Here is a 13,749-nt window from a genome sequence, read left to right on the forward strand (position 1 = left end):
CCTTTGTATTTTTTGACCCTATTTATTTCTGCCTGTGGTTTTTACACTTCTGTCTGCATTTCTGCCTCATTATGCAAATGATGAAGGGCTGTGTCTTAGATAGTCATCTTCTGGCCATTGGTTGGCGGCCCATCTTCCTAACTCACAGAGCTCAGAGTATTAAGTTAAAAGTTCTCTTTTCTGTTGCTGTTGTTCAATAAAATCATGTTTTAAGATCATTTGAGGTAAGAATATTACACTTTTTTTATCCAAACTAAATAATAAAACACACTTGATTCAACAAACCAAAAGAGTTCACTAATCAGGTGCGATAAGAGGGTTTTTCATCAAAATTAGAACAAGTATGCAAATACCTTAAGTAAAAAAAGATTAATTTATATCCACAGAACTCAATTTATTTGAAAATATGTAACATTTTTAAATGTATTACAACAGCTTCAGTCATGGATTAAGAGTTTTAGGTAATTTTTTTTTAAATAAAGTCCTTTCGTCTCCCACCATCAAACTGCATCTAGGCCATCTCAGGGCATTGGTTGGATTTGATTGGGATCTATTTTAATACCTCAGTTTAAGGTAGTTAATAACTGAGGTAAAATTCAACTGAATTTTTAAATCTTTTTAAATTATAATAATTTTCCGCCAGTTTATAATTATATCCTACTTTTTCGTATCATAAAATCTAGATGCTCTACATTACAGTTTCCAGTTGGAATAAGTCAATGGGTCGATGCAATCAACTGGTTTTCCTTGGATAGAAAACTTTGAATCAATTTGACTGTATGAGCTGGTGAACTGCGAAGTGCCTTGAGATGAAATGTGTTGTGGATTGGCGCTATATAAATAAACTGAATTGAATTATTCTAATTAAATATATATACCACAACAATAAAAGGTGCTATAAAGTCCCTGCATTATTTTTATATCTCCTTCTCTATAGCTAGCTAAGTAGGACAACTTTGAAAAACAGCTGGAATTTGTGTTCCTTTGTATAATTCTTTACAAAATGTCCTCGTCTAACAATTTAAGCCTGTTTGATTAAGATAAATAACAAAATAAATAGCTGAATACCTAGACCCCATTAAATGTTTGCTTCAGTTTGCTTTTTCAACAAAATCAGATGTCTACTTTCTACATTTGTAGTTCATTATAGGTGAACTGGATATTTAAAACAGCTGCAAAAATCTTATTAGACATTTTACTAATGTCTTCTGTAGCTCGTATACTGGCAGTGGCAAAGAAGAGAATCATTTGGGAGCCTTTTTTCGGTTTTGATTCTTCATTAAAGAGTTTTTCTCTTTCTTTTTAAATTATCAATTGGTACACTAGTGACCATAAGGTAGTTAAATTCTGTTGTATTTTGACTCCTATAGTCTATATTTATCTTTTAATGTAATTTTATGTTTTATGAGACTAAGAGAGGACTTGTTAAACATCCCTTTGTCCAAAATCAAACAAAACACAGCAAAAATAAGATGATAAAGGATATTTCCCTTTTAATCTACTCAGAATGACTTAAAAAAAGAAATAATTTGAGTCTATCTCAAAGCTGTGAGCATTTCCACTGTGAAAAAGAGGTTTTAAGTATGACAAAAAAAGGTCCAGTCTATTGTTCTTTTTTTAAGTTTATCAAATCTTTGTGTTGGTTTATCATAAAAATGCAACAATTAAGCAAGATCTTTTTTATCATCTTGACTAATTTTACAAATTATTATTAACACTTTTCCAAGACACTGAATTTCATACTGAGTAGAAAAAGTTGGCTTTCAAACTGACCTGGCCTACACTTAAAGCATATTCTTCATTAAAAATCGGCTCTTAATATCTATCCCTATAAGGAAAATAAGAAAACATAAGGAATGAAGTGCTGCCATTAAGTGTTTAAATAAGCTCTTTAACTGGAAACTCAGTGTCACTACATGGTAGTGGGAAAGTAGGAAAAAATGTACTTTCTGTGTCATTACAAATGAACAGTAGCAGGGAAATGTTTGTTATGATAAGAACCCTTACAAAACTATTTGGGACCTTTTTATCATGAAACAGATGTCCAGACACGTCATGGACAACGGAAGCAGTCTGAAAAAGCTCATAGAGCGTTACTCTCACATTGAGATCATTCTCTCTGCCTTTGTCACTTCCAGTTAACCGGATGAGCTGCTCATGAATTAGTAAATGGGATCCAGTAGTGGCTCACTTACAGCATTGGCAAGCTGTTTTAAGATTTAATCAAATACTCTTTTCCCTTTACAATTTCAGACTGTAAAGCTGATCTGGCCAAGTACTGATGACAGGATAGATGATGCACCAGTCTTGCAAATACTTCAACACCTAAAAGACCTGTGGCTAAATAAACGGCTACAGCTATGCACAGTAAATGTTGCAGTGTTCAAATAATGCTGGTCCCACACTAGGTCAGAGTGGGACCAGATGTACTCATAATAAATAATTACTGAAAATTACATGCAGGGTTTTAATGTGCCCTTGTTTAACTGCTAATGGCTTTATATGTTGAATCATGTGCTGGAATTTTCTTTAAAGAATTGTGGAGGATTTTCTCGATTTTTTTAAAAGACCCGACCTCTCCACTTAAAAAAAAATTGTGCATGCGAGAGCATGCACAAACCCATTTCCCCTCATGCACGCTCTGTTTAAAAGTTGCTGTTCTCATAATTCATACAAGCTTACTCAATAATCAATCACTATATAGAGTGAGGACTTTATAGTGGACGTTTTAGCAAACTCAGTTAACTCACCGACAGATGATCACTTTCCCGTTGGTCCATTACACGCTGCCTGCGCCATCTTTGTTATAAGTCAGCTGCTTTTGGGTAGCGGTAGCCTATGGCGACAGCGGGCCGCTGTGACAGCAAGTCCCATAATGCTTTGCAAGTACAGCTCTCCTCGCAAACCATTCCAGGTATATCTGCCTCTTCTGCCATTCGGCCATTTTCAAAGAACCATGGTGAGAAAGGTGAGCTTCAATGACGGTCTGAAACTGCAGCTCACCAGATATACGCCTGAAAGTGGGAATGCACAGAAAAACATAGCTAACGGGATGAGCACGTGGGACGGCCTTACGTAAACGTACCAGAATGATTGATAATTAGTAAGACCACTTATTTAGATGATCCACCCGGAAATAAAAGATCATCCTCTATACCTTTAACCAAATCATACAACCATCATGTAAATACATGCTCTTGGAAAATACAGTTGATAGAGTTCTTTAGGTATATTGTGTTAAAGACATTTTTTAAGAGTGCCTTTTATTTTATTTTTTTTTGTGCCTGCATTTTGCGGAGAGATTGTGGAGAAAATGTAATAAAAATAGAAACTCCACATTCTTCGTATTTATCATTATTTTTCCTCCCTATTAAATATAAATTGTCATTTAAATAGGTATGACCAACTGTAAATCTGAGGATTACTACTTCTTCCCTTCTGGTTCTCTCATTAATGATTTTATTTAATACTGATTTTTGTACCTTATATAATCCTCTACCTTTCTTATCTTTGTTCCATCTCTTTTGCCATTTCTTTACTCTTAATAAGGGATTTCCCTTCCTCTTTCCCAAAAGGAATTGTAAAGGTTATTGTTCCCTCTAAAGCCCTATTTGCTAATATATCTGCTTTCATTGCCTTTTACACCTTCATGTGCTGGAACTCAAAATAACCAAATATCAGTGCCAACCCTATATAATCTAAATAGACTGTGTTGAATCTCTAATACTAAATATTTTCTATAATTTCCTTCTCCCTGAATACTTTCTAAAACTGCTTTAGAATCTGTACAGACCACCACCATGTCTGGTCTAACCTCCTCTACCCATTGCTTGGTATAACTGCCACCATTTCAGTTGATCTGATATTCTTTTAGAAATGTATATTTTAAACTCTGGTATATATATATATATATACATATATATATATATATATATATATATATATATATATATATATATATATATATATATATATATATATATATATATATATATATATATATATACAAATATATAGTTATAATATGACTTTTTTTAAATATATATCAGTCCTTATCCCGATTTAATTTAAATTCCAATCATTTTTCATTGTAAGCAGTTTTATGTCTATATTCCTTCACAGTAAAGTAAGTTTAAAGGAAAGGGGCGGGGCGTCGGAGGACCAGAGGCAGCCGGTCCAAAACCGGAAGAGGAGAGGAGGGCTCAGGCTTTTGATTGGACCAGAGCCGAGATCAAATCTGACGTCACTGAGATGGGAACTTCGGGGGAACTATTTAATAAAGGCTGTGTAACTTGCGTATTTTTAGGACTTCCAGTTGAGATTAAAGAGCATGGCGGGGATGCGGACCAGAGGAAGAAGAGGAGCGGACCTGGGCAGAAACATGGCGTCCCGAGCGGCAGATATCGCCGCGCTGCTGCGCCATGAGTGCTCCCTGTTAGTGGAGCTGTATGTGAGTAACCAGTTGGTTTCCATTAGTTCAGAGTGGGAAAGAAAACCACCTAATCCCTGTTTCTGTCAGAGAAATAGGTCAGGGTTTAATGGGTAATGAACTGGTGCGCCTCTGTTTGTGTTTGCTTGACTTGAATAAACAAAAATAAATGTTTTTTAGTGTTTTCAAATAGTTGAAAATAAATAACAGTTCTAAAGCAAGGTAAAAAAAAGGCATTTTTTATGTGAGAGCAAAATGTGATGAGAAGATCACTGATTGTAGATTGGTGAACTTTGAATGACTGGAGGTTTGTGTTTATACAGCTACTGTTTTTTTATTTTTATTTATAACTTCCCCCTTGGTTTAAAGCCAGCAGAGTCCTTTATTCTGGCTTTTGTGTGTCTGACTTGGGGCACAGGGAGCGGCCTGACATGTAGCATCACATCTACGGAAGCCTCCCTCAGTGCTTCAAACATTAATCAAGTTCCAACCACAGACCTCCAGAGTGTGGACAAGTACAGTAATGTGTAAGTTATGCATACCTGTGAAGTGGAAGTCATTTATTTTTCCTAATGCCCAATCTGAAATATGCCTTTGTGTAAACTTGGATTCTATCTCCAAGTCAAACAAACAGTCAAACACGGTGGTAGCAGCATCATGCATTGGAGGGGATTATCTGCTGCTAAGGAAAGCTGGTCAGAGCTGAACAGAGCATGGATGGAGCCAAATGCAGAATATTAAAACCTAAAACACATAACTAAGATGAACCTTTAATTTTTAGCATGTAAAGTAGAGCTGGAGCAATTAATCAGATTCATCCTGATGAATCGTTAATCGGATTAATCGTTAACTGGAGTGTAGAGACTTTAAAACCTGGTTTTAGATGACAGAGCGACCCGTCTTGAAGAGCAATTACACCAAAATTGGAAAATAGATATGTAGCCTAAGCATTTTTCATTTAAGATAAAAAAAATTTAAAAAATGTTTTTGTCTCTCAATCTGCTCTATCCAGAACTCCTCAAGTGGAAAAGTTTTTCTTTCACCTGGTTTAATTCTGTAAAAAAAAAAAAATCTTCTTTGAGGAACCTTTTGCTATCCGATTGTTAATCGATGAATTTAAATATTATCAACAGATTTGCAAAATAATCGTTAGTTGCAGCCCTAATGTGACATTTGATAAGTTGTCAAGTGATAAATAAGTATAACTGGAACTACGACTATAAAGTTGTTGTTTCCTGATAAACAACACACTAACCTGTATTTTTAGATTCACTTGTTTGTTGACAGGGTAGTTTGAAGAAAACCTGCTAAAATAAGGGATCACTTTTATGGCTATATAAGCATCGGTAGTTGTTGTTTATAGAACCTGGGGAAAAAAAGAGAAAAATCAGTTTAAAATCGGACTCATAATAGTTTATATCAAGTCAGTTTGAACTCTAGACGCCAAAGAGTATAGATACTTATATAAAGAGGCATCAGAGAGTTTTCTAATGATACTGCCACCTGGGGGCAAAAGACAGAACTGCAGCACTCTCCTGCTTGTTCTTGCTATTGACGAGATTTTTATATTTTTTTTACCTTATGTGGAGCTGCCCTTGGTGTCTGTGTTGAGCTGGATGTCGATCGCTTCTGAGTACTAACAAAATCCATCAGTTTTTTTAACGCTTTGTTTGCTAAGTTGGATCCATTTAACATGTCGTCACATCCGCCAAACATCGCAGGAACCTCCGACCCGAAATATATTCCGGAACATAGGCTACAGACTTATAGATGCATCGATGTTGAACTACCAAGGTGTCGGTGTGCACATCAAATTACGCTTTAGGCATAAAATGTCAAATCAAAAGCCTTTTTTTTTCATTAAAAATGTACAAAATGTCTAAAGATTTTGGTTGAGAAATAGTTGTAGATGTTCACTTGTTTCTAAACTTTCTAAATCAAATAAATTAAATTGGAGCTACTGTTTTATTATCATCATATTATAAAATGGATAGCATTTTGTAGGTTTTATTTTTGCTGAGCCATTACCTTAATTTCTGGCAAATATAAGTTAATAGAATTGTATTTTGAGATGCATTTACATGCCACTTTGTATAAAATGTCAATGTGACTCTGTAGCTGTGTCTAAGGAAAAGCTTTGTTTAGCCTCTCAGTATAAAATCATATCTGAAGGATGCTGTTATTTCCTGGCAGCTCATCCCCGGGTTATTTAGTGCCTATGAAGACACAGGTTTGCGACACCCTTCACTCGCCTATTAAATCACTACCATGCTTGCATCATTATGATAGTTTGCAGTGATTCATGGAAATATTCGTTCCAGCTGTGCAGTAAATTCCAGAGGTATTCCCCACCCCCTCTTTCTTAACTTTCACAACAGACGGATCACATCTGAGCCTTTCTTCATATCAAGGTGCGTGCATCACAACTGTTAATGTTACTAGTCGCCAGCTTCAATAATGCCTCCTGAGAGTCACTGTACCATCACCGCCACTGCGCTCTGAAGCTGACTTTATTCAAACATTTTAACATTTAACAACGGTTTTAAATTACCGGTAGTCTAAAACCTTGAAATGGTTCCCAATTCTTTACGATTACAGCAATGCAAGGGAGGTTTGTTTGTATAGCACGATATCAGCACAAAGACAATTCAAAGTGCTTTGCATGAATTAAACATTAAGATAGAAGGGAAATAAAAGCTAATAAAAAGATAAAAACATAATAAAAGCAGGTAGTAAAACGAATAAAACTGTTGGATCATATCCTGAAAGTAATAACACCCCAGATAACAGTTTAACTTAAAAACCAAAGGTAGCTCTAAACAAATGGGTTGGTTTTTATTACTTTAACTTAAAGGAAAAGTAAATATTCAGAATTCAAACTTCTGAAATTATTTTAAATATAAAATTATTAAATACTGTTCAATAAATGATAAGTGTTTTAATTAAGAGAAATTTTCATTTGAATGTGCTTTACTGGAGGCATCCATGTTTGTCAAAGAACACTACTGCCACCTACCGGTTTGTGACATCACGGTGCGGTATCGGCTGTTGATCAAGTCCCAGTGCTGTATCTGGTGTTTGTCACAACGCACTATTATCCAAGTCATCTTGAAAACATTTTTTTTTTTTTTAGAAATGTTGGCTACATATTACATCTTTTTTTTCTCTGGCCAGAAGTTGATGGCAAATCCTCCCTCTTCAAATTGGCAATCCAATGACGAAACCGTCTGTGGAGGATCATGAATCTGAAAGTTGAAATAAATCATTTGTTTTCACTTTTACGCGATGTATTACAACATCCAACAGCCATGCACGCTAGATGCAAATGTCAGGAGAGACGTGTTAATATATTTTGGGCAAAAATGGCCGTTCCCAGACTCCGTGTTCGTGACAAAAATTATTATTTTTATTTTTTTACTGATTATTTCACTGTTCCTTTTGCTCGCACAGAACTAGGGAAGAAAGCCTTTAGCTACGTAGCTTCTTATGTGTGAAATTTTTTTACAAGGAAACAAGAAGTTGACTGAGTTTTTATCTTTAAATTCATTTAAGTTGAAAGTGAAAGAATTTGAAGCAGCCTCAATGATCTGTAATTGTTTGACTTGATATGTTTTAGTGTCATTTAATTTAATGTATCTCTGTTTATTAAGTAACTTTGCTCCCTCTTGGCCAGGAATCCCTTGAAAAAGAGGTTTTTAATCTCAATGGGATTTTTTCCCCCCGGTTAAATGATGGTTAATTCATTAAATCACTGCAAACGTATTAGTTTTAGGTATAGGTAATGATCCATTGATTATTCCTTGCTGACCAGATTTTTCCTTTAAAAAAACTCAGGCTTTCAGCACTTTTCCAGTCTTCTGGCAGTTTATTCCAGATAAGTGGAGCATTGGAACTAAATGCTGCTTCTCCATGTTTGGTTCTAGCTTTGGGTGTACAGAGTGGGCTGAAACTAGACTACCTGAGTGGTCTGGGAGGTTGATACACTGACGACAAATAATAATAATAATAATAATAAATCCAATTTGTACCGCACTTTTCATCAAGAAAAATCTCAAAGTGCTACACAGTGCAAATAAAATCAAAGATAAAAATCAACATCATAAAAATCATGTGGTCATTAACAAAAATCTCAAAGTGCTACACAGTGCAAATAGAATCAAAGATAAAAATCAACAACATCAAAATCATGTGGAGGCAGAATAGGCTTGCTTAAATAAAAAAGTCTTCAAGCCTCTCTTAAAATCATTCAATGGTTGTGGAGCTCTCAGATGATCTGGGAGAGAGTTCCAGAGACGGGGGGCAGCGACAGCGAAGGCCCGATCTCCCATGGACCTTAATCTCGAGCGAGGAAGGTGAAGGAAGTTGCAGTCTTGTGATCGAAGAGATCTGGTGGATGAATGTGGAGTGAGAAGGTCCTTCAGATAATCCGGCGAGGATCCGTTTAAACACTGATGGGTGATGAGCGCGATTTTGTATTGAATTCTGCAGGTGATGGGAAGCCAGTGAAGGTCATGCAGAATAGGTGTAATATGGGCAGATTTGCGGGCCCTCAAGAGAATCCTGGCTGCGCTGTTTTGAATGTATTGGAGCTTCTGAAGATGTTTTTTTATGGATTCCAACAAACAGAGAGTTGCAGTAGTCTAACCTGGAGGAGACAAATGCATGTATTCAGGTGCTGATTCAGTGTTTTATAGACTAACAGAAGGATTTTAAAGTCTATTCTCTGAGCCAGTGGAAGGACTTCAGAACCAGAATCACTTTATTAATCCCTTGCAGGAAATCCTTTCCTTGCAGTGAAACTGTTTACAGAAGAGAGAAAAATTAGTACAAATAAGCTATAAGAATAAATTAAGGATAAGAAGTAGTAAAATACAAAGAATTACACAGGAGCTCCTGCAAAAGGCTGCACATGACACTGTTGCAATATTAAATTCTTTCAATTCAGTTTATTTATTATAGTGCCAATTTTAAACAAATGTCATCTCAAGGCACTTTACAGAGACAATGCAGTCAGATTGGTTGTTTCTGTCAAGGAAAACCTTATGATTGCATAGAGTCATTGACTTAAGAGCTATAAGAAAGGTAGATTCAAGGAGAAACGTCTATCCAAACTGAAATTCTCCCCCCCTTGCGCCTGGTGGAACCAGTTTTGCTGGTATGCTTCTGCACCGTCGGTCTGGAATTTCTAGGGAAGCACAGCAGTTTCTTGCAAAAGTGCAATGGGGAGCCCATTCAAGAACTCGAGTGTTTATCTTCCAAAACAACAATGGCACGTCTGCAAGATATCAAGGCCATGGAGATGGATCTAGAGTTCCTAGGCATCGAAGAGGAACAGGTTCTGTTAATGGAGTTGGCAAAAAGACAAAGGAGGATGCATAGGTTGTCCATTGTAGTTGTTCCTCGGTTTTTAAAAATGGCGCGCCCCGGCACCGAATCGTGAAGGACGAAAAGGCATACCAAGGATCAATCACAGTTGCTGTCTGCCCACTTCCACTTGAGGTCTACAGAGGTTTGCGGCCATCCGACGTGTAGTCTGGATTTTTTTGAGGTGCGAGTCGACGGTACAGAACCTCTGCGCAGGGTGCGTTGTTGCGGACAGAGATAGATATGACATTTGCAAAGGCTATGCGTAAGAAGCATAAATTGGCCTTTACCCAGCAACTAAGCACACAGCACTCTGTGGTTATTTATGTGCCTCAGAAGGTTCAGTCCATCACGGCACCAAGATTTCAGCCATAGTCTGTGATTTCTAGCTGTAGAAGGTGAAGCTGTGCGCCAATTCTGGATCTCCTCTCTGGTGGTCCGAAGATTACCTGAGTCTTGCTTGTCACTTCGATACCTCAAATAAATGATTAAAGTAAATTCCATCGATGTAAAAAGAAACCATCAGTTTGCATCTTATTCTTTAAGGTACGCCTTTTATTTTGAAATTGACAATAAATAAGCTAGTAAAGAGGTTATTTATTATTATAGTTTTGTTTTATAGGTAGAAGAAATATTTTCAAGCCTATAGCAGCTCCAAATAAAATGTTAATTGTATAGATATAGACTTTTTGCTAAGATGTGTCTACCAGGACAGGCTGCACTGTCGGGTTGAAAGGAGAGCAGCAGTGTTAAATATTTTGCCACGTAGTCTTGATTAGTTTTAGGTCTGGACTTTGATTGGGCCGTTCTGACCAAATGGATTTAAGAGTAGGGTTGTTGCTCTCTGTGCTTGTCAGCCTAACAGGGTTTGTTCCAGTGCTGCAGGATTTACCTCCATCCATCTTTAGATCTGTTGTAGAAAATCCCCTACAGGGTGTGATGCTGCCACCAGGTTTGACTTATGAATGATGGTTTTCACCGCATCTGACCAGAGCACGTTTGGTTGTTTTTCTTTTTGTTTCTGCGTTTGTGGCAAAGAGCAACAGAACCTCAGAACTAGTAGCCTAGTAAACTAGCCCCACCCGCCAGCAGCCAACATCATTTTTGCCTGCTAGTGGGTCTAGCCTGGATCAATCTCAGGCCCTAGAACAGAGCAAAGCAGAGATGTGTTTTGAATGTCTGGATGCAAAGTGGGCGGGGTTTTGAGGGTGGGACAACAAAGTTGCACAACGCTGGAGAAAGTACAACAAGGAAGATGGCAACAACTATTGAACAGTTTTTGTTTGACTCCAGTTTGGAATCAGTTTTGGAAGAATTAGACTCTGCGTTTTTGTTGAAACGTGAGCAGGAAGAGGCTCTACGCTCATTAATTTTTAAGAAGGACGTATTTGTCGTTTTACCAACAGGCTATTTGTTTACACTTCCCCACCAGCTTTCTGTTGTGCTTACTACGTCACTGTCAGTTGCGCTCATTGGTCAGAGCATTGGCCAATAGGCACAGACAAACAGCGGGTTGTTCTCTTCAACACTCTTCCGATGTCCCCTTCATCGGGGCCAGACTAAATTACCCATTTAATCTCATATTTAGTCTGGATTATCAGGCTACAGAACTATGGCTTTCTACTCAATTTTATTTCAATGACATTTTTTATTGAAGTCAGATTTGTGGGGTCGTCCTGTGTGACAGATTCTAATCTCTCCAGCACCTCTAGAGTTACTGCTGGCCTTGGCGAGTCTGAATCCAAATATTAACACTTGATAATGTTTGAAGGGTATGAAAAATTTTTGGAAGGCACAGATCTATTCATGTTTTTCACCATTATTGTGTTGGCATTGCTTTTCTGTAGATGTTTGTTGCAACAAGTTTCGATTCAGTCTTTTCGAGGAGTGGGTCAGGAGTTCCAGTTCGCCGCTTGGAAAACCTTTTAGGGATTTTGATTAGACATGCATTTGCTATCATTCTGAGAGTCTCAGGCTCTGGTTACAGCTGGTGTTGGTATAAACTGGCAGACATTATCATTCGGTTTAGTTCCTCACTGCTTTCCCCCTCCTCAGGCAAAGTTTTGTTGTAATTACACCCATGGTACATTTTCTCATATTTTTCAATCCTTCCAGAAAGGAGTTAAACCAAGAGAACTTTAGAGATTAAGCACATCATCAAGTCTAAAGCAGTCTCAGTTAAAAACCAGCAACATATAGCTATTTTGAATCATTAAATAAATATTTGTTTAACTCTCCGTGACCTGATGTCGCTGGCCTGTTTCTAGACATTGCATCATGTTTGAGACCCTGTGGAAATGCTGACTCTCTCGTCTGGCTTGTTTAGATTTTTTTTATTTCTACGTTTCCAAACCCCAGCTGTTTGTGGGCTGAGTGTTATGAACGAGTCAGAAAAAATTCCCATCCCATAAGACCAGAGTTAGATTTTTTTTCTTCTCACCACTCGTTTTAAAACAAAGCTCAAACTGCATCTCTGTTGTTTGATAGAAAACGTTCGTCTCTACCTCCCCTCTAACATCTCTCTCCTCTTCCATCCTCTCGTATCTCACTTTAGTTGTTTTCTTTTTCTTTTTGATTCCCTGGATCCTAAAGAGGAATAAAGAGAACTTCCCATCAGATGTGGCTGGGGTCCCCCTGGTTTCCATCCCCTCTCCTTCCTCTCACCTGGACCCTGGAGACAAACTGTGGCACCTCCATTCTGCTCTGGAGCAGTGCTGCAGCCTAATGGAGAGAGCCATCGTCAGGGAGAAGGAGGAGTTCGATGGAGGGGAGATGGGTGAATACGAGAAGAGGAGGAAGATGGTGAAGGACCGACTGTCGCGTCTAGTGATTGTCACCAGAGACCTCCTCAAAGCCACTGATGGTCCAAGCATTGTGACCACGAGCTTGGACGCCTCACAGGTAGGTGTCAGCAGAGATGTTTTCAACAAGACAGGCTGGATTAGAAACACAAACGGAGCATATCTTGTCTTCTCTCTGGCAGTTAGATGGTCCCACTGCTCTGTTTGAGCTGAAGCTGTGGGTGTACGGAATCTTCATGGAGGTGGAGCACTGGAGCAATACGGCCATCCAAATCTTTCAGGATCTGCAGCCTGACGCTACCAAGGTGCCGTCGAAGAGGACGAGGAGTTCAAGGATCGCTCCAAGGATGAGATGAGGGTGTTTTAACGGGAGATAAAGGATCAGTGTGAAAAGAACAGGACTATGGCGACAAACAGGCTGATATGGTCAGGCAAAGGGTAAGAATTAATAAGAAACATTGATCATCAGTAATAGAAGAAATGTTGCTTGCTTTTTTATATACAGGTGCTGGTCATAAAATTAGAATATCATGAAAAAGTAGATTGATTTCAGTAATTCCATTTAAAAAGTGAAACTTGTATATTATATTCATACATTACATACAAACTCATATATTTCAGATGTTTATTTTGTTTAATTTTGATGATTACAAATGACAACAAATGAAAATCTCAAATTCATCATATCAGAAAATTAGAATATTGTGAAAAGGTTCAAAATTGATGGCCCCTGGTGCCACACTCTAATCAGCTAATTAACTCAAACCACCTGCAAAAGCCTTTAAATGGTCTTTCAGTCTAGTTCTATAGGCTACACAATCATGGGGAAGACTGCTGACTTGACAGTTGTCCAAAAGACGACCATCGACACCTTGCACAAGGAGGGCAAGACACAAAAGGTCATCGCTAAAGAGGCTGGCTGTTCACAGAGCTCAGTGTCCAAGCACATTAATAGAGAGGCGAAGGGAAGGAAAAGATGTGGTCGAAAAAAGTGTACAAGCAAGAGAGATAACCGCACCCTGGAGAGGATTGTGAAACAAAACCCATTCAAAAATGTGGGGGAGATTCACAAAGAGTGGACTGCAGCTGGAGTGAGTGCTTCAAGAACCACCACACACAGACGTATGAAAGACATGGGTTTCTGCTGTCGCATTC

At 37.9% G+C, this 13,749-nt stretch overlaps 1 protein-coding gene across 1 annotated transcript; it reads left to right on the top strand.

Moving 5' to 3' along the window:
• Positions 1-4,227: 4,227 nt before the first annotated feature.
• Positions 4,228-13,091, top strand: cntf (ciliary neurotrophic factor). Its single transcript, XM_038275654.1, has 3 exons — positions 4,228-4,450; positions 12,386-12,694; positions 12,777-13,091. The coding sequence occupies exons 1-3, from the start codon at positions 4,331-4,333 to the stop codon at positions 12,948-12,950; spliced, it is 603 nt and encodes a 200-aa protein (XP_038131582.1). The 5' UTR covers positions 4,228-4,330; the 3' UTR covers positions 12,951-13,091.
• Positions 13,092-13,749: the final 658 nt, after the last annotated feature.

Source organism: Cyprinodon tularosa, unplaced genomic scaffold, assembly GCF_016077235.1.
Source record: "Cyprinodon tularosa strain WSP-4 unplaced genomic scaffold, ASM1607723v1 ctg972, whole genome shotgun sequence".
In the NCBI taxonomy this organism is placed as follows: domain Eukaryota; kingdom Metazoa; phylum Chordata; class Actinopteri; order Cyprinodontiformes; family Cyprinodontidae; genus Cyprinodon; species Cyprinodon tularosa.